Source organism: Anguilla rostrata, chromosome 3 (genome assembly GCF_018555375.3).
Source record: "Anguilla rostrata isolate EN2019 chromosome 3, ASM1855537v3, whole genome shotgun sequence".
NCBI classification, from domain to species: Eukaryota; Metazoa; Chordata; class Actinopteri; order Anguilliformes; family Anguillidae; genus Anguilla; species Anguilla rostrata.
In genome coordinates this window covers 3,849,657-3,870,726 of record NC_057935.1, presented here as the reverse complement: position 1 = coordinate 3,870,726, position 21,070 = coordinate 3,849,657, and the positions used below count along the sequence as shown (strand labels likewise).

General features: G+C 47.8%; 1 protein-coding gene across 3 annotated transcripts in view; it reads left to right on the top strand.

Moving 5' to 3' along the window:
* LOC135249867 (calcium/calmodulin-dependent protein kinase type II subunit alpha-like) overlaps positions 1-21,070 on the top strand; it is a 64,755-nt gene that overhangs the window by 18,323 nt on the left and 25,362 nt on the right. For all 3 annotated transcript variants that reach the window (XM_064325523.1, XM_064325524.1, XM_064325525.1), the window contains 3 exons: positions 3,856-3,915; positions 16,530-16,584; positions 20,068-20,133. In XM_064325523.1, the coding sequence (XP_064181593.1) occupies positions 3,856-3,915; positions 16,530-16,584; positions 20,068-20,133 (181 nt within the window). The remainder of the gene's footprint in view (positions 1-3,855; positions 3,916-16,529; positions 16,585-20,067; positions 20,134-21,070) is intronic.

The following is a 21,070-nucleotide window of genomic DNA, read 5'->3' as shown; positions in this document are numbered from 1 at the left end:
GCAGCTCTCCTGAGGGGGGAGTTCTTTGTGTGGCAAGATGGTGCTCTGCTCCATTCCTGTAGCATTAAGGGCTCTTATTGCTATTGTCTGCTGTGTATCCTAAGAAGTCTTGCTGTCTACTCAGAGATAGTTTAAGCTGAATTTACAGCACGTGTGGGTGTATGAGTGTATGTGTGAACTGGTTTCTGTGTGTGTTTGTGTTTGCGCGTGACTCTATTCGTTTGTGTTTATTTGTATATTTTGTGTGTGCAAAAAGCATTTGTCTGTGTGTACGCATGTTTTTGGTGTGTGTGTGTGTTTTTGTGTGTATGAGTGCGTATGTGTGTATGTGCAAGACCCAATGAAAACCCTAATGTGTGTGTTTGTGTGTGTGTGTTTCAGTGTGTTACATCATGTGAAACAGACTAAGTGTAAACCCTTCCCATATTACCCCCCCCCCCCCACACACACACAAACACACACACACACACTCAACCGACAGGAACAGGGGTAATATGAGGACCCGGTGTTTTTTGACAGTGGCTGTCAGCGGGGGGGGGGGTGGAGCACTGCGGATCCCACGCTCTACCCGTACCTGTCACAGGACTCCTTTCAGCCCTTCCAGTGCTGAGAGCAGCTCACTTATTCTGGCTTTTTTGCTGAAACAAAGCCAGGGAACAAAAAGAAATCCCTCGCATCGTACGGTACGGTTCGTGTGTACAGTGAGCCCCCCCCCTCCTCCCCCCCCACCCGCAATGCCGCAGACCATAATTACGTGCTGTTTGCTGGCCTCCTTTCACCCCCACTGACTTTAATTACTCCTGTTTTTGTGCAGGACGACGCAACAGTCAGTCCTCTGCATGCCGTTGTAAGTTTCGGTTTTCCAAATTCCACGTCCTTTTTCGTTTTGATACCTGACTGTGACTCCAAGCCTCGGACCCGTGTCTAATGAGGGCTGTCTCTCCCCTCGGGCCGTCCTGTGTCCCTCCTGGGGAAGCCACGCCCCCATCCCGCCACAGTGCGTTTTCTATAACACGCACACCTCTGACTGCTCCCTTAGCTGGCCAATAAAAGGTGGTGGTACCCCCCTATCCCCCAAAGTTCTTTTTGGGAGTCTCACTAGCCTTAGTTCAGGTGGGGGGGGGGCGGGGCGGGGCGGGGCGGGGCGGGGCGGGGGGGGGGGGGAGGAGGGATATAAATACCAATTTTATTTGCATTGAATTGGGTGTGCACAAAGTAAATCCAAATCACGAATACACATTATCCCTGTTAGTAATATTCCATTGTGAATATTGCCACACTAGTGCTTTAAGCAATATCATGCAGACAGAGGACATTGCTGTGTGATCTTGTGTCAAGTGGTTGGTTTACTGTCCTTGAGGACAGAACCTTCTAGAACCCCCTCCCCGATTGCCACTTTTAATGTTCAGTTGCAACTCTGATTCGAGCACTACTTCAGTTATGGCACTGATGTCAGCTCAGAGGCTCAGAGGACTCCCTGAACCCTTAATCTATGCGCTTTTATGAGTCACTGTGGATAAGAGTGTCCACTGAGTGCCTAAATGCAAATTAAAATGTAAATTGTAGGCCCTTCCCATCATTATGACGTTCCTGTCAAATCGAGAGATGCCCTGTTGTTTGACACCTTCCTACTACAAGCATTTTATACTCACAGATCCACTCCTGACTTAGAGGACACATCGTTGACCTATTGGAGCCCTGACCTTATAGTGACCTCTGACCTCTGACCTTACGGTCCATCCAGCATGCACTGCTCATCGGTGTCAGAGAGCCCTACAAGTTCCTCTAATTCCATCGCGTTTCACAAACGGCGGAGGCGACGCCACCTCACAGACGAAAGTGCCACGCCTTCGATTCACGCCGCGCAAGCTAGCGCCTTTACCAGTCGCGGCTTCTCCTCTTAGCGCTGGGGGGGGTGGGGGGTGGGGGGCGGTGGATTCCTTTAAGGGTTAGAACGACGCGCGATTGTTGTTCTTGGAAAATTCTGCATGCAGGGTTGCTTAGCAACGGCAATTTTTTAAGCCCACCGTGAAAGCTTTGCTCATTGTATGTATTACGCTGGCAGTGGTAAGAAATGCGGAGAATAAGAGAACCATTAACCCTCGGAAGTGTAGGCTTTTTGTAAAGTTTTTTTTTGTTCCTTCAAAATTATATGTCAGTGTTCTAGAACCCCATCGCTTTCGGTTACCAGTAGCGATTGTTACATCAGCATCAGAACGTTCAGTTCGGAACATTCTAATCACATGTCTGTGATCTCACACCTTAAAGGGTTAAGGAAGAATTCAACAGATATGATGGAAGCATGTAATGGGCATTGCTCCAACCGTGTAATTTCTGTGGCTTAACGAGGTGGGCATGGTGTGGGTGCGGGGTCGGGGGGAAGGGGGGGGGGGGGTGCTGGGATCAACCGTGTCATTTCCCTCTGTCGTTTGGGCTGTGGATTATTGCCGCGGCAACGCTAGCTCTCTGCAACAGACAATTTATTTAGCGGGAATAGCGCTGGGAGAGTGTGTGCTTTCCGTCCCCCACCCGCAGGGGCGGGAACCCCCCAGGGTAGCTCCCCCCCCCAGGGGTGAAAAATCTGAACCCCCCCGCTCCCCACACCCCCCAGCCACCTCTCTGACCCACCCGTATCCACTCCTCCCCTCCCCCACCTTTTCCTATTAGCCCGCTCTCCACTCAATCTCTCATTTAACCCCCCCCCTCTTTCTTCAGTCACCCCCCGACCATTTAAAAAAAAAAAGAATTTCAATATCATCACTGTCTCATTTCCCACAAGAGTAATTCCCCCCCCCCCCCCCCCCCTAAATTTGATAACCGCCACCGTGGAATTTATGACTCAATCTGAGGCCGACGGTCGGTCGCTGGGCGCCGGATTTGAGCCTATCGGCATCGCCGACCCGGGCATCCGGCTCTCCCCGCCCCCCCGCGGCGAAGCCGAATCGGATCGGATCGATCCGCGGCCGTACGCCCTCCGCCGTTCGCGTGACCGCGACGCACGTCCGATCGGTCTGAGCCTCGCTCCCGACGAATACCCTTTAAGCCCGGGGCGATTTAGTTACCCCGTCTGGGGCGTGAGCCGCAGCGCTAGAGCCCCGCGCCCAACTGACGCTCTCTTTCGCGCCCGCGCCGGGGCTGCTTGAGCGATATGCGCAATGTGTATGCTAATCTTGGGGTTCCCGGGGCGACGCAGATATTGCATATTTGAAGAAAGAAAAAGAAAAAAAAAACAAAAACCCTTGATTGGATCATATATCAGGATTAAATCGAGGTGTGCCGTGCAAGCGCGTCTGCCTGAAGTTGATTGATGGTTCGCGTTGGCGGACTGCGGTGGAACCAGCTTCCACTCCCATTTGAATTACGATGGAAAAAAAGAGAGTCTTTGCTGAATGTTATTATTCTGTCTGTTATGAGTTTAAAAAAAAGGAATAGTGGAAATTTTTGGCGTTCGTTGAATTTTAAGCAAATAGTTCTGCTTGTGTGGTTCGCCAAAACAAGTGAAATGTTGGATCAACTTAAAAATTCTTCAGAAAAGTAGTCACATCTAAAAAAAAAAGAATTTGATTCAACTAAGTTAAAAAAAATAAATAGATTAATTTAATTAAATACAGTTTTTAAAATTAAAATATTTAGATGTGAACACTTGAAGAAGAATTCAGAAGATTTTTCTAAGAGTGTGATCCAACGTTTCACTTTTTCAGTGTCGATGTTGTAATTGTCTGCTTGGGCCGTTCCCTCCACAGACATGGATTGATTACCAGGTGCCGGGAAATTGCTTTCACTGATAAATGTGTCTCCAGGGGAATCATGGCTCTGCCACAGATCAGTCCGTGAAATCTCTCTGTCTTCTTCCAGATCACCAGAAGCTGGAGAGGGAAGCTCGCATCTGCAGACTGCTGAAGCACCACAACATCGGTGAGTTTCATTGGTCGGTTCCTCTGGACGCGCGCGCTTCAGCATCGGGGAAGTTGATTGGACCGCAGGTGGAAAAAAAAACCCACGATCTTCAGGTGGAAAAGATCAAGAAGTGGGGAAACCCACAGGGGGGGATCTAATGCCTCACAGCACGGTCCACGAAACCCCCCCCCTCCCTCCCCTTGGCAGGTTGATGTGCCTCTTACTGAGAGAGAGAGAGAGAGAGGACAGAAGAGAAAAAAGGAGAGGAGAGAGAGACAGGAGAGAGAGAGGAAGAGGAGAGACAGGAAGGGGGAGGAGAAGGTGAAGACAGAGAGGAGAGCGGGAAGAGAGGAGAGGAGTGAGGAGAGACAGGAAGAGAGAGAGAGTAAAAGAGAGAGAGAGAGACAGGAAGAGAGACAGAGAGAGAGACAAGAAGAGAGAGAGTGAAAGCGAGAGAGAGAGACAGGAAGAGAGAGAGGAAGAGGGAGGGAGAGACGGAGAGAGAGAGAGAGCGATCGTCAACTTCAGCGAGCCGCCGCTCCATTCATCTCCGGCCCGTCAGTGTTAATTAGTGACATAGAGGCTGGCAGGCTGAGCGTTACGCGGAGAGTCGGCTCGCCAGAGGAGTGTGTAATTTTCCGATTAGGGAACGCTGAGGGCTTTTCACTGACTGGCGGGCCCTAAATAATGCAGCCCCGCGTACCCGCCGCGTCACCACGTGACTTATTCATTATTCATCCTCCAAAGTCGTTTTCATCCCTCCATCTCTCTGGGAGAACGAGAGGATTTCCGTTAGATGAGTGGGAAGAAAGAAAAGAAATGAAGTGAGTGAGAAACAAGGGAGGAGGGGGGAAAGGGGGGAAAGGGGGGAGTGCAAGGTGGGACGGGGGAGCGGTTTGCGTGCGGAGTCAGAGTCAGAACCGCAAGCTTATCGCCCGTAATGGGATCGCGGAATATGTTAGCATTAGCGTTAGCATTACCGTTAGCATTAGCATTAGCGGCTCCCGGCCGACTCACTCCGGGCCTCCTTGCGTTTGCGTCTGAAAGCCCTTCGGGAGAAAGTGTTCAGGAAGTGCCTGGAGTAGAAAACCATTAAAAAAAAAAAAAACTAAATAAAACAACAACAGTGTAAGGACCAGTATTGAGCAGCTGCATTACTCTGACCTCTGATATTGCAGGAGACGAAACATTACAAGCTTATATAATAATAATAATAATATAGAGTGGCAGAAGTCGGGTGCTGCGCCAACTCAATGAACTGGATTTGCATGCAGATCACATCCTGACTTTCATGGCATGAGAATCCACCTAACCTACACCCCCCACCCCACCCCACCCCGCCCTTTCCGACAGGCAGTGACCCTGGGTCCAGGGGTTGGGTTTGTGCTGTTCTGACTCCAGTGGGAAGCTCGTTCCATCGCTAAACTCGATTACCGTGGTTAATGGTTAAATGGAAACCCTACTCTCGTTTCTCACATTCGGTCATCACCGGTAGCTTTTTAGATCGTTTCTGCGATTGTGGACGCTAAAGCTCTCAATGCTGATGCTCAGGAAGTGTGGACTCATATAGAGCACTATTCAAAACATTGGTAGGGACTTCTGCCAGATCAGTAGATAATAATGATAATGATGTATTTTTAGACTCACTTCCCTATATGGATTAGTTGTGTCATGTATTGCAACGCTATTGTTTTTCGTATAGCTAACCTTTTTCGCCTGTGTTTTTGTTCTGGATGTTGTACTAATGGGGATCTTGCTTACATTTGCTCCAAGAGTACTCCAATGTGAGATAAGGGAGATAATGGGGAATTAAGAGAGGTCCAGAATTTAAACAATTAAATGATGCTGTTGAATATAATCGCTACATGCATTTTTCCTGATGGCGCACTTACTTTGAATTGCATGCATTTAATAAACATAACACTGACAATAACATTTTGCAACGTGCATAAAATGTATCTATATGACATCAGCATTTCAAATTTAACAGGACATATTGTAGTATTACACGGACCTAACTGTATAGAGATCTCCAGGTCTATTATTTTATCCTCCAGCAAAGGTCACGAAAGGGCATGTTTTATTGTGTACAAGACGCGATGTTGCACAGCAATTTTCGCCGTTGGGGGCACCGCGCTGAGTGAAAATGGGTTGATTGGTTGACAGCTGGCCTGTGGAAGAGCCAATGCGGTCATACAGGGTTCATTAGCAGCGAAGGAGAAACGTGTCACGAAGGTCGAAGAATAGGTCTTCAGACGTGCCCTGCAGGACAAAGCACTTTGCTGTATAATTGTCTGTGGCTGTCACATTGATTTGTAAGGGGGCGTACGAAAACCCAATTCTGTAACGGCTGAACTAGCGACTGTGATTGACAGAGATTGCATGAGACCCCCCCCCCCCCCCCAATCTGACCCCATGGCAACGGTGCTGTCATTCATTCTTCGATGACTAAGCCCGAAACATTGAGCAGGGGAACAACAGGAGAGGGAAGGGTCGGGGGAGAAAAATAAATGTTCAGAAAGCTGACAGTGCGGTGTGCATGGGTGGGGCGGGGGCCAGGATTTTGGGTGAGTCGGGGGAGCAGGGGGCGCCTTCACGGTCATATCCTCCTTATTTTTGTCCCATCCTGGGGATAACAGTCTCTGGTACTAATCTCAAGAACCATAGATTCTACTATGCTGAAACCTATGCTACAAGGGACATTCAATAGCAATAAAGTAAGTAATGTTTTTTGACATATTTTCTGCTGGGACTCTGGAGGATACAAAAACTGCAAATGGCCAGATGTGAGAATTTGGGGTGGAGGAGTTGTTACAGGGGAGGGGTGTGATGGTTGATGTTTGACAGGGTGATGTAGGGGTGTCAAAAACATGTAGACATAATCGATCTGTTAGTGGGGCGGTGGGGGGAGGGGGGGGGGGGCGAGGGTTTACCAGAGGGTGAGTGGAGTTTGTGAACCTGTGAACTCCCCCAAGGATTTTCACCATACACTACACTATCAAAAAAAAGGGGTTGTTAGATGGCCTCCATAGGGGAACCATTTTTATCTCTTCGTGGAACCATCTACTGTAGTTGTGAAAAGTGTGGAAGCTCCTAGATTTTGAACTGTTTTTAACCATTTTGCCCAACAAAGACCCTTGAATTAGACAGGGTTCCATTAAGGAGACACAGAACCCTTTGGAACCCTTTCTTCTGAGAGTGCAGGCCCTGTACCTGCAGTAGGTTACTTTTAACTGTGAGAAAAGTGCTTTCTGTTTCAGAAGTGCATTCAGCAAACATAAGTTTCTGCTGCGGCTTAGAGTGTCGCGTCAGCAAAGGAGGGATCCTCGACCAGAGTCCCGAAGTTTTAATTAAGAAGTAGAATTATTTTGGATTGCAGTGAGTCACCGATTTGCAAGTTAGAGTTGAACCTCTTATGGGATTCTTCTAAAAGACACACTCAAGTGGAACACTGAGGTAAAGCCTTTTCCCCTTCATAGCTTCCAAGCGACAATCAAATGAGACAGGATGGTATGTGGGATCTCGGGACACTTGAAGACATTATTTTTGTGTGTGTGTGTGTGTGTGTGTGTGTATAATCATTTCAAAGATTAAGATATAATAACCCACATACCCCAGACTCGGATGATTAAAGACTTCCGAAGAGAGAGAGTAAGAGACAGTAAGAATCTTCAGTATAAAGAGAGAGAAAGAGACAGTAAGAATCTTCAGTATAAAGAGAAAGAAAGAGACAGTAAGAATCTTCAGAATAAAGAGAGAGTAAGAGACTGTAAGAATCTTCAGTATAAAGGGAAAGAAAGAGACGGTAAGAATCTTCAGTATAAAGGGAAAGAAAGAGACGGTAAGAATCTTCAGTATAAAGGGAAAGAAAGAGACAGTAAGAATCTTCAGAATTGAGAAAGAGTAAGAGACAGTAAGAATCTTCAGAATAAAGAGAGAGTAAGAGACTGTAAGAATCTTCAGTATAAAGGGAAAGAAAGAGACTGTAGGACTCGAGTTTCAACTGCTCGGCCCACGCCTGGCAGGGATGGTTATTATTTCTAGTCTTCTTCTCTTATTTATTTAGCGTGAGCGAAGCTATATTGCGAGAGCGCTGCTGCCCTCCCAGGGGACTTTGCAGAGCGGCCTATCCTACACCGGATTACTCTCTGCCGCCTTATCGTGAAAAGATACGAAGGCGGTCGACATAATCCTGTCTGCTGCAGCCCTAACCGGCCGCCCAATCCTTTGTGTCCCGGGGCTACGGTTCAGCCGCCGAGACAGTTCACCCAGAATGCCGTCTTTCAGAGACGAGTGGCATGGAAATGAGGGCCGGTTGGTGGAGCTGGAAACTCATCTCTGACAGACAGCATTCTGGGTAAACTATCTCAGCGTCTGAATTATATAATCGTTTTTTCTTTTTTTTTTTACTTTCAAAATTTCTTTTTTTACGAGTGACTGACATCCTCAATGTCATTCTCTGGTACTGTTTTGGCAAAAAAAAAAGTTAATATTGAAACTGCGGATGTTTCTGATTCTGCAGCAAATATAATGAGGCTCAGCTGCTCTTGAGAGCTGGAATGAGGAATTGTGCTTGCGCATGAATACTGATATGCAGACGTCCTTCTGCCAGCGGGTCCTGCTATGGGCGGCAGTGTGGTGGTACAGTGATTAGGGAAATGTGCTCCTAACCACAAGGTTGCCGGTTCAGATCCCGAGTACGACAGTGCTGTTGTACCCTTGATCCAGGTACTTAACCTGACACACACACACACACACACACACGCACACACCTGCTACAAGGCAAAGCAGACTGACTATGACTAATGTCAGCTGTCATAACAGCTGCTGACTATACAGTTTCTCTGCATAAGTGTAAGTCTGATAGATCCCAGTAATGCAATTTCGGTGCACAGTAAAATGTTCCGTGCTAAATCAAGTCATACAGAGTACACATGGTCCCTATTGGCAGTGACGGATTAATCAATTTTGGGGCCCCAACCAAGGCTCAGTTCTGGGGTCCCCCAAAACTCCTTCTGACAGTATGCTGACAAAGCTGTCTGCTTTAAAAGCTACTGTGCATAAGAAGTGAAATTCTGCCGTCTTCTCAAAATGTGTAATTTGTGGAGTTATTTTTCAATGATATATTTACCAATATTATAAGTTAACAGGCCACTCATAGCCAGCAGGGGACCTCCAAGTCCTAGGGATCCCAAGCATTTCACTGCATGAAAAATTGAGTTTCTGGAAGATATCCGACCTCTTAAACTTCAGTCGGATGTGTTCAGCCGTGAGCAGTCAGTAGTTTCCCCGTGTCACACGCGTGTATTTCCAGAAGCTTCCGCGCGCTCCCGGACCCACGTCTGCGATCGGGGATTTCTGGACTCGGATGATTCCGTGATTAATTCGTGGACTCCGCTAACAACACTGACATTTTACGGCGTTGTCCCGGGACGCGGACGGCCGTGTCTGGTAATTTATGCCGAGTGTCTGGACAAGAACGGCTCCGGTGCGTTAAATTATGTAGATTTCCATCACAGGCACCGTGGTTTCCGACATCTACGCCGCAGCACAGGGCAGGAAATGTGTCCGTTTTCAGACGAGTGTCTCCACCTAGCAGGGGCACATTTTCATGCAGTAATTGTGTGGTTTGCCTGCTGGCAAAGTCTGCCTGCGCCTATTGGACTCCTGTGCACTCTGCTAGAATTAAATTAACACTGGACATTTTACTGTATTGTGTTGAAGGGTAATGAGCATGTTCAAAGCAGACGTTAACCCTAACCCTAACCCTAACCCTAACCCTAACCCCAGGAAAAGTTTCTGGGTGTGTCAGATCTCCAAGTTTCATTTTCAGACTTACTGACTTTAACAAGAATATGGTCAGTTTGGTCAGGTCTCCCTTGAAAGAGAGGTTTTTTTTTGTTCTCGGTGCGTATAAACAAAGGATAGAAATACTTAAAATCTTCAAGTGCTAATCGAGCATCAGAATTAATAATCTGGTGTGTTTTGTTGTCACACCTCTTAGACTCTAACTGACCCAACAGTTGATTATATTTCAAAAGTACATTCTCTCCTTCGTTGTACTTTAAGGTTTTAAAGTCTTTATTCTGCGAATGGCATTACGTTGTGCGGTTAATGTGGGGCAGGCTAAATTAAGAGTGCTGAGAGGGTCATTAGATTCGGGTCTGCTGAGAACACAGGGCCTAATGAATCTCGTAATGAATGAACACGGAAGAATTATGTCCCTGAATTTTTAATTCAGTGCTTAAAGAAAGGGAGAAATTAAAGGAAATGAGTGAAAAACGGCTGACTCAAACACTGACGCTACGTGCACGGGTCAGCACTGTCGCGGTCGCGGTTACTTTCAGTGCTAACTTAGCAGCATTTCTATTTTGAGAGGCAGCCTCTGCAGTTTGTGCTCTGAGCAGCTTGATAGCTGCTTTGAAGCACAGTTTCTCGTTTTTGTTTTAGGGATCTGTTGCTTTAATCAACGGGAACCTCAGCACCGTGCTCCTGAGAGTCCTCCCCCGGCTCATGTCTGTTCGAGCGCTACTCGTCAACTGTGATACGAAAAAAAAACAAAACAAAAAAAAAACGGCAGTTGACATTATGCGCTTTGCGGTGGCAGAGTACCAGTTTTTCTGCACTCTCCAAAATTGATAGCAGAGGTTACAGTAATGAGCTCAGATATATATATATATATATATCATTAATATCTTTACATTACATTACAGGCATTTAGCAGACGCTCTTATCCAGAGCGACTTACACAACTTTTACATAGCATTTTACATTGTATCCATTTATACAGCTGGATATATACTGAAGCAATTCCGGTTAAGTACCTTGCTCAAGGGTACAACGGCAGTGTCCTTACCCGGGAATCGAACCTGCGACCTTTCGGTTACAAGCCCAGTTCCTTACCCACTGTGCTACACTCCGTCACTTTAATATCTTCTCTCCGAATTGGGGATTAAACAGAGGGAGGAAGCAGAGAGAAAGAATACTCCCGTCAGAAGAATCGCGTGTAGGTGAATGACGAGGCCAGATGGGCTGAATGGGCTGGATGTTCTCGTCCCTGTGAATTCTCGTGAATCAGCCTCTTGTTTCCTCCCCAGCTCGGCCCGACGTCTTGGAAAATGGGATGCCGGGTGTCCCGCTGTTTCAGCGGTGCTGTTAATTAAACAATTTGCATACTTAGTGGATTCATGTAAATGATGAGGAAGTGCGCTGGAAAAATCGTACTCTTGTAATTGGTCAAAATTTTGCCATTCGTTCTCACTGAGTTCGGCTGCATAAAGTGAGGCTTTTAGAGCTTTACGAGAATGGCTTCCACTGCTGAGAACAATTTTTTTAAAACCGTTTTTCAGTGGCTATAGGCGAGAGATACGCTATTTTTCCACGACATTATTTCCAATTCTTGCACTGTATTTAATTTGATGGAGATGAGAACCAGATGCAGCTCTAAATAAAGTAAGAATGAACACACAGACACTCACACACAAGCATGCAAAAACACACACCTGCGCACACACATGTACATACACACACACGCGCACACACACACACACACCCGCAACAAGGCAAAGCAAACTGGCTAATATCAGTTGCCATAACAATCTTCATGCACAAGCAATCCTCAGTGTTGCAGCAAATGTAATGGCAATTTGAATATTTGCTGTATACTGTAATTTTATGCAAACAACCATGCAATGAAATGAAATTCTTTGCGAGTGTAACAGCTTTGACTGGCACGGTTACATAATGCCAACTCCGAATCTCCTTATTTGTATTATTTACCATAACTGGAGGGAGACAATTACAGATTGCTGGAAAGAAGTTGTTTACTTTGGAGACTTTGGGAAATTGATGTTACTCAACGTCTGAATTTAAAATGCAACAAACAGTGCAATTTTCTCTGCACTGCAGCACGGTTGCGACAATTATAGTTTATTGTTTGTTTGCCTTGCAGTGTTTAAAGGAGTAAGGTTTGAAAGGTTTGACTGTAGTTAGGTTGAACTAAATCCAGCATTTTTCTTTTAAACTCACGTAATGAAAGTTAGTTTTCTAGCGGGAAAAGAAAATGGTGGTTAAAGTCTTAAAAGGCAGCAGTGGGCTTTTGTTCCCATTGGTGAGGGATTCTTTTCTAACTCACTTTGCTCAATTTGCCTTTCAGTTTTCTCAGTTCTTGGTTCCCCGTCGGTTCCGCGTCGGTTCCGCGTCGGTTCCGCGTCGGTTCCGCATCGGTTCCGCGTCGGTTCCGCGTCTGAGGTCTGATGCCTTAACAAGGCCGCCGTGAGCAGCTCTGATGGCCCGACATGCGAACGTATCGTGCGTTTTGCCCCGATGACTGGCTCTGCACTGCAGCTCCAGTCAGCTGTGAAAGACCCTCTAATTGGATTACACTACGTACATGCCAGTTCTCATTCAGAGGGAGGGAAAAAGCCAACTCTCTCTCTCTCTCTCTCACTCTCTCACTGTCGCTCAAACTCTCACTCTTGTCTAAGTCAATCTCTCAAACTCTCACTCAAACTCTCCCTCTCACTCGTGTTCTCTTTCTCTCATGCTCTCTCTTTCTCTTTCACTCTCACTTTGTCTCAAACTCTCACTCTCACTCTCTCTCTAACTCATACTCTCTCACTTTCACTCTCACTCAAACTCCCTCTCTCTCTCTCTCTCTCTCTGTCTTTCTCTCTTTCCGGAGTAGCACAGGGATTCAGGGGTTAACAGTTGAGAGGCTGACTGAAGAACCATATTTCCAGCCACAGCAGAAATATAAGCGTATAAACACACCGCCAACAGCCAATCACACCCTAACGGCAGTTTCCTTTCCTCAAAGGGAATATCACAATTAGGCCTTCCAGTTGGAGTCGACCAGAATCGAGGGTTTATGAGGAATTACACACATTAATAAGTCATAACAGAAAGTACAGGCATTACTGAGCCGCGAGTCTGGCGAGGAAGGAGTTCAGTGCGGTGGTTAGTAAGAAACTAAGTCTCCAGCGGCAACTGTAAATGGCTGAGATGAAATATGCATCAGAACGACTGGCCCAAGGGAGAGAGGCAGAGAGAGAGGCAGAGAGAGAGGCAGAGAGAGAGAGAGGAGAGAGAGAAGAGAGAGAGAGAGAGAGAGAGGAGAGAGAGGAGAGAGAGAGAGAGAGAGAGAGAGAGAGAGGGTGAGGTGTTTGTCCAATTTCATAACTTTGCCGCTTTTCTCTAGAGATAGCGAATTGGAATTATAGACATTATGTGCTCTGGAACTGTGGGACCAGGGTTCTAGAACCATGTGACAGGGCTCTGAGAAGACGCGGGGTTGTAAGAGCTCTGATCCAGCTGCAGATTCTGCAGATTTGGGTTTTTTTCTTTCGTCTGTCCTGTGCCAGGTTCAGCATCAGGGGGGGTCACACCTGTGTTATCACCTCTCTCAGCCCGGCCGAAAATACCCACAAGCCTGTGCAGCGACTCGTAATGGACACTGTGATCGCGAAGAAGGAAGAGAACAAGCTTGTCTGTCCGCACCGGCGGTGTTCATGAAATTTCCGTTAACCCTACTGTCGGTTGATGAATCAAAACGAACTAATGAATTCAAAGCTCTCTGCACCTCTGGCGTTGAAGTGCCCACTAGTCCCCACTGAACAGGATCAGACGCACCCCCTTCAGTGTCCTGCTCAAGGAGAAACGATCCCCTGTTGTGGAGGGACTTACCTAACGGGGGTGGATTGAATCCGTTGCGGCATTTATTGATGTCTCAAAGTACCCCCCCCAGGGAACTGCAGTCTGCAGCAGTGAGTTAACGCTGCAATGAGACCTGGGGGCGGGGGGGGGGGTGGGGGGTGGATTAGGGCAGGGACATGTCACGGACATCCTCCGCTTTTGGGAAAAGAGCATCAGATAGCGATCCTTTCCTTCCTTTTGAGTTAGCGCCAAGCCAAAGCTGTCAGGGTTTCAGTCTGTGGGGGGAAGTGGGAGATTGCCAGTGACCTTGGCTAATCGTCCTGTGTGCGGGTGTGGGGGTGTGGGCAAGGAGACTGAAACGGGCCTCAGGTTAAACTTCCGAGGCTCAGTGAGAATTCAGATGGGGAGCTTAGTGGGGGAATTTGAGCTTAGTGTGAGATTTGGAGCTCGGTGTGAAATTTGGAGCTCAGTTTGTGACACTGGGAGCTCAGTGTAGGATTTGGAGCTCAGTTTGTTACACTGGGAGCTCAGTGTGTAGTTGTGATTTGGAGCTCAGTGTGTGACCGGAAACAGGCAGACTTTCTTTCTTATAACAGAAGGAGAGCCAACAGGACCCCCTCCTTTTATATTTTTTCCCCACTTTATGCAGACGGGGAACAGCAGAGAGGGTTACAGATAGAGATGGGACCATAGCACCACGGGTGGGATTCGAACCCGCAGCCACTCATGGGATGTGTATAGCGCTTCAGAGTCCACTGCCCTACAGACTGCACCACACGTTCTCCCCCTGGGAGTCTTTCCACCCTGGGGCAGATCAGAGGCCTGCTTACAAAACTCTGTATCAGTAGCGGTTTTTTGTTGTTACTCTAGCCATCCATCAAACAAATATTATTTCTGTTAGCCCTTCATCACAAAACCTCTGTGCTTGCCTTTGCTGAGAGCACCCAGACAACAGAGAGTGGAATGTTATTTAAAATGACTGATGGAGAAGCCAGACATTGTGACGGTAAGAGGCATAATATGGTATGGCAAACTGAGAAAAACCGAACAAAATTTAAAATCAAACTAGCCGGCGAAAGATCTTCTGCATATGAATTTTTAGCGACAGTAAAGAAAAAAAACTCTTGAGAAGATCACCAGAACAATAGGGAAATACAAGAAAAGCACAGCTTATAAGATCAGTCAAACCACGATCTTCTTGGTAATACTCTATAACCAAACATCGTATGTTTTTGAAAATAGATCATATGTGAGGTCATACTGTACAGAGGGACTGAGAAATTCTGTCAACCCCCCGGGAGGTGACACCTTGCCCTGGAAAATGTCCTTGATTTTTTCGCTTTTCCAATTCCAGCCCTGGCGTCCGGCCCTCATCTCGAGAGACTCCTGATTCTAGAAGCTTCCGGACGATGAGTCCCTCTCCTCTCCCCAGTGGGCTCGGGAGAATCCTCCGGCGTTCAGAAACGGGCGCTCAGCTTTTTATCCTTTATTTATTATTTTTATTCATGAAGTCTCCGTGGGCGTGAATGAGATATTTTATCTTCTCGGCCCACCTTTTCCCCCCCCCCCCAGCTTTCCAGCCCGTGTTTTCACATACTGTCTTTGTGAATAATGTCCCCCCTTTTCTCTCTCTCTCTCTCTCCCTCTCTCGCTACGTTCACGTATGTATAAACGCCCCCAAAACCAAAGGGGAGGTTTTCAGCCCATCACTCACTGTAGATCTGTAATGTGTAAAAAAAAAAAAATCCTTTAAAAAAAAAAAAAAGCCATTACCAGACGGCTATCTCTTCTTCGCATTGATTGGGCTGGGAGTAGCACTGGAATAACAGCCCTGTTATCGAGCCCGCTGCTGAAAGGTTATGTGGAGATCGAGTCGAGGCCGTCCTGCATCCCACCCCCCCGCCCACACAGACCTCTCCGTGGTGCCGCACATACTTTGCTGCAGATTAGATTTTACACGCAGTACATTTTTACGTCCTGTTATTTGTTTTTTTATGGAAGCAATCTGTATTGACTACCCTGTGCAAAGGTACTAGAGCGGTACCCCCCCCCCGCCCCCCCTCCCCCTGCCGTCGAACCAGCAACCTGGTTACAGAGCTCCAAGCCCTGGGCTGTCGCTGATTTGTGTGAATTGTGGTCTTTTTCACTTTGTGTTTATGAAGATGCGCCCAGCTACGTGAGGGGTGGAGGTGTTCCTGAGCCCGTTTTTAGGAGCCATGAACGCTGGAATTTAATTTTTATAAAGCCCGTGCAAACTGCAGTATTTGGGATTATGTAACGCAGAAGCGTTGGTGCTTGGAGGAGAAGAAAAAGGGAAAGGCATCCTCACTGCTCGCATCTGCACACACACACACTCACACAGCACCACCCCTGCAACACATGAGGACACACCACACCCACACACACCACACCACACCACACACCCACCCACACACCCACTACACACGACACACACACTCCCCCCCACACATCCCACACCACACCACACATCTACACACACACACACATACATCACCTACACACGCACCCACACACCGTCTCTCACACACACACACACACAGAATCACAATGCAAAAACGATGTATTTTCCTGTCTCCGTGCGCTGAGTGATATCATCCTTTGTAATAGCAGCGAAGGCGTCATTCGTCTCCATCCGCACCCCATGCTTCGCTGCTCCCAGGAGACTCGGTGGTGAGATCACAGTAAGAACCACGCACCTTTCACTCGGGCTAATTAAACCAGCGATTGCTCAGGTAACAGCGGCAGTTTGTGTCACAGCTGAAATGGCCTGGTTACCGTGTTGGGCAGAGAGGACCTGTGTGAGTGAATCATGGCAGGTTTTTCTGCAGTGCTGGCTTAGTCCTGCGTTTGCTCATAATTTATCCACTCAGAATGCACACGGAAAAAGCAGACTGTCTTGACATTTTCTTTACATGCCTCTCTCTCTCTCTCTCTCTCTCTCTCTCTCTCTATTCCAGTGCGACTCCATGACAGCATCTCAGAGGAAGGACACCACTACCTTATCTTTGACCTGTGAGTCTGCCTCTTCCCTTCCTGGACTGTTTTTTTTAATGTAAAAGTATTGAACTCTTTCAGTGAATCCCAAAAGGACAGCTCAGTTGCGTGCTGAACACTTCTACTCAGGGCTGGTTCTAGGCAAGGGCAGCGTAGGCAGTCCCAAGGGCAGCATCCATCTGCGGGGGGCACTAACTGTCTGGGGGGGGGAGGCAAACGAAGGGGGAAAAAAATCCAGGCATTTCTTTGGAGACAGTTGGTGAAACCATGCCCCCTCTTCCCTTGCTTGGCCGTTACTCCCACTCCCTCCTTAACTCACACCCCCCCACCACCACCCACTCCACAGGTTGGGCATTACAGTCCAGCACCACCCCTCCCTCCCCAACCCGATGTGTGACCTCTGTCTCCCCCGACTCCGCTCCTAGCTCACCTATAGGATTGGAACAAAGACCTCGGCCATCCCTGACTCCCCCTCCCATTGGGCCCTGAGATTCCCACTGTCTGTGACCAGCACTGCCTTTTCAGTCAAAATAACACAGTCCAGCAGCAGACATCATGGATCACTGGTCACAACCTCCCACCCCCCGCCCCCGCCCCCCGCCCCCACCAAGTCGAGGTGGCCGGTCCGATAAAATTGACATGTTCCTTAGCGCTCGAAGGGGGATCTCCCCTGCCCGTAAGGGGGGGGGAGGGGGGGGATAGGATGGGGAGAGTGTTTCTCGGGGCGGCGTCTGAACATTCCCAGAAGGCATTTCTGCCCAGCTCTTATCTCGTCACCGAGGACTCCGGCGACAGCTTCTGAGTTGTAATTACGCTGTGAAAAAAGGAAGAGGGGAAGAGAAAAAAAAAAAAAGCAACCAGGCAAAACAAACGGCAGATGGCCCGCCGTCGGCCGACTGGAGTAACGCTTTTTTCGTCGACGCCTGGCGTCTGTCGGCACCGCGGGTCTCGCACCGCGCGCTTTGATTCGACGCACGCTGTTAAAAGTGACAGCACCCGTTTTGTGTCCTTTTTAAAAAAATTATTTTAGTCAGTTTACACCCCCCCTGCACTTTTAAAATGACAGTAATGTAAAGTCAGATGTGCCGGATTCAGTTCACCAGCTCACTCTGCTAACTCTAGAGTTCTATTGTGGTTTTAAACCAATTTTTAATAAAAAATCATCACGCTGTACTACAGTTCAGAAATCCCTCAGCAATGTGTTTTATGTGCCCAGAAAATGCATTCTGTGATGGTGATGTCACCCTATCAATAATGCTGCGCATGTGCATGTGTGTATGCATGTGTGTGCGAGTGTGTGTTTGTTTGTGCGCGTGTGTGCGTTTCTGCGGGTTTCAGTGTGTGTGTGTGCGAGAGTGTATTCGTACAAGTACATGCGTGTGTGCATGTTTGTGCGAGAGTGTGTGTTTGTATTTGTGTGTGTGTGTGTGTGTGTTTCTGTGGGTTTCAGTGCTGTACTGTACATACGTTTCTCTGTGTGTGTGATTCACCAGAGGGGTGAAGCAGGGACTGATTTATCACCCATGCTGAGGCTTGTAGTGGTGGTGAGTCATTCGCAGCAGTTCATTATTTCCAACAAATCTTTAGGTAGAACAAAAACGAACTGCATCTCCTCCTTGTAGTGATTCATTATCCTCTATTCCATTTTGCAATCCATTCCTAATAAACAAATCTATGTATACAAAACCAAAGGTGAACTGGAAATACTGGACTAAGCCGGCCAAACGATCCAGTGAACGAATCTTAATCGTGAACTGAATCAAAGGATTTGAGACACGGAAAGGAAGTGAGCTGCTCACCAGGTGTTCAAACCCATCTCCCTTCTTGTTCGTTCACTCAACCCACCTCCCCCCTCCCGCCACCCGCCCCCCCCCAATCCAACTCCCCCCACCCCCGTTCCCGCCGCTCCCCTACCGCCCAAAGGTTCGACATGCCCGTGTGACTCACACCGGTGCCTGACCAATCAAGTGATTCATCCTGTTTGAAATGCTGAAATGTGTGCGGTGACAAGGAGTGGCTCTTGTTTCTGCGACGAGGACCACTTCAAAGCGTCTCTCATGGGGGGGTGGGGGGGTAAATTTGAATAATATGGACACTGAGGGCACAGAGGAAGAGGCACAGAGGGACGGTTTAAATTTCACTTCGGCCCTGAAGTGGTAAAACATTACGGTTCGCCTGTATGAAAGAACGAGCGAGCGGCGAAGAGCGTTTCATATTTTGAAAAAAAGAAAAAAAAGAGGAGGGTTATGCAAATGTATTTACTTTGAAAGTAAAGATGAATCGGATTTCCATAATTCCCTTTCTTCTTCTCCCGCCAGCCTCCTCCCATCCCCACACCTCCTCGCCCCCCCCCCCCTCGAAAATGACATTTACATAAAGAAAAATGGAGCCTGACGCTGCCGGAGAAAAAATCGTTTTTAACCGCTCTGCCGGGGCAGCGTGGGGGATCTATCGTCCCCCGAACGGCGGGCGGCCTCGCCGTGAAAGAAATGGCGGGAAAAACCCGCTCGGTCTCACCGGCGGGCAGAACGAGGAGGCTTCGCGTTTCCCAGGGGGCTTTGCGTCCTGGCAGACCCTGCGAACGCAACCCGAATGCACGCCCTAAGTTTATGCCTGCCGTGCGAACTCGACGTCGTGCTCGCGGCTGTGGATGACTGATGCTTCATGAGAACTGTACCCTCTCAGACCCGTGCTCGGCAGTGCACTTCTTATTGTGTGCCGCGAAATAAATAAAAAAAAAACGTTAGTAAACCGAGATGGCAGGAAATGTCCCGGCAGTCACATGGTTCAATGCCAAGCAGGGCCCACACTTAAGAACAGGAACCAACTGGTTTCCCATAATGGCCCAGCTATATTGTTCTTAGCTCTGTGATGTGTGATGGCGCCCCCCCCCCCCCCAGCTCACCCTCCCTGGTGGACCAGCTTCCATTTTGGGCTCAGTCAATCACCAGGGGTCAGAGGGGGTCACCCACAATTGCATTTCTGCCCCGAGGGAGGTGCGCCGCGGTCCATTAATGAGGGAGATGGATCGCGAGACTGTGGAGGTTACGCAAATCCAGGAGGAGGAATCCGAGAATCCGAAACGGCAATAAATGTTTGTTGTGGGGCGGGGTAGGGGCGGGGGAGGGGGGGGACGCTACTAGAGGAACAGCCTGCTTGCTCAGTCTCATGCTGTGCTCACATGGAAACACCCTCCCTCTGCTGCTTTTGTAATGAAGTTTTTTAAAATTTTATTTCTGAAATGCAGTGTGTCTTGTGAGGGACTCAGTTCGGCTAATATTAGAGTCAAGGCTTCAGATGAGCTGCTGTCCACCATGAACCACTGGCTGCATGCTCTCCACGCTTCCCTTATGCCCATTATTAAAAGAGAAACAAGCATTCTAAAAAAAAAAAAAAGAAATCAGAGAAGAAAATGGAAGCCGTGTCGCTGGCATGCTCTCCTGTGATTGGCTATCCCTTGATGCTCGGGCCAATCCCGCGCTGTGTCTTCCCGTTCCTCAGGGTGACGGGAGGGGAGCTCTTTGAAGATATCGTGGCCCGAGAGTATTACAGCGAGGCGGACGCCAGGTGCGTGTCTCTCTCCTTCCTCTTCATCATCACCCGTCTCCTCCCCCCTTCTCTCTCTCTCCTCCCTCTCTCTTTCTCTACTCTCTCTTTACTTTCTCTGCTCTCTCTCTCTCTCTCTCTCTACGCTCTCTCCCTCTACTCTCTCTTTACTTTCTCTGCTCTCTCTCCCTCTCTCTCTCCCTCTCTCTCTCTCTACTCTCTCTCCCTCTCTCTCTCCTCCCTCTCTCTTTCTCTACTCTCTCTTTACTTTCTCTGCTCTCTCTCCCTCTCTCTCTCTACGCTCTCTCCCTATACTCTATCTCTCTCCTCTCTCTACTGTCTCTACATCTCTTTCTCCTCTCTTGTGTGTGTTTGTTTGTATATTGTTCTTTGTGGACCCCAGGAAGAGTAGCTGTTACCATGTGCTAGCTCTCCCTCTCTTGCTCTCTGTCTCTGTTTCTCTCTCTATTCTCTCACTTTACTGTCTCACTCTCTCTTCCTCTCTTTCTACCTCTCTCTACTCTCCCTTCTTCTCTTTCTCCTCTCTCTGCTCCGTTTCTCTCTCTACTCTCTCTCACTCTACTGTTCGAAAGACAGTGTCTCTCTCAACTCCATCGCTCTCTCCCTCAAGTAACTGAAATTGAACAGGTTTTATTGGCACAATGTATTTGAATATACTATAGCCGAAAGCTTTACAGAAACAAAATCAAACACCGTAATCTGCAAAACAGGACTGCAGCACATCATATCCCAATATTGTGCGCATAAATGATACACAGATGATATAGACACAAAACAGAACAAGAATAGATCACTAAAATAAAATGTACTTGTTCCTTAGGTCATGTAAGGCCCTACACAAAAATTATGAACTCGTCTTTTGTAATAAAAAAAATTGTGATATACTTCTATCTGCCTTGTAACATATTTAGGACTCGGGTGTCCAATCTTATCCTTA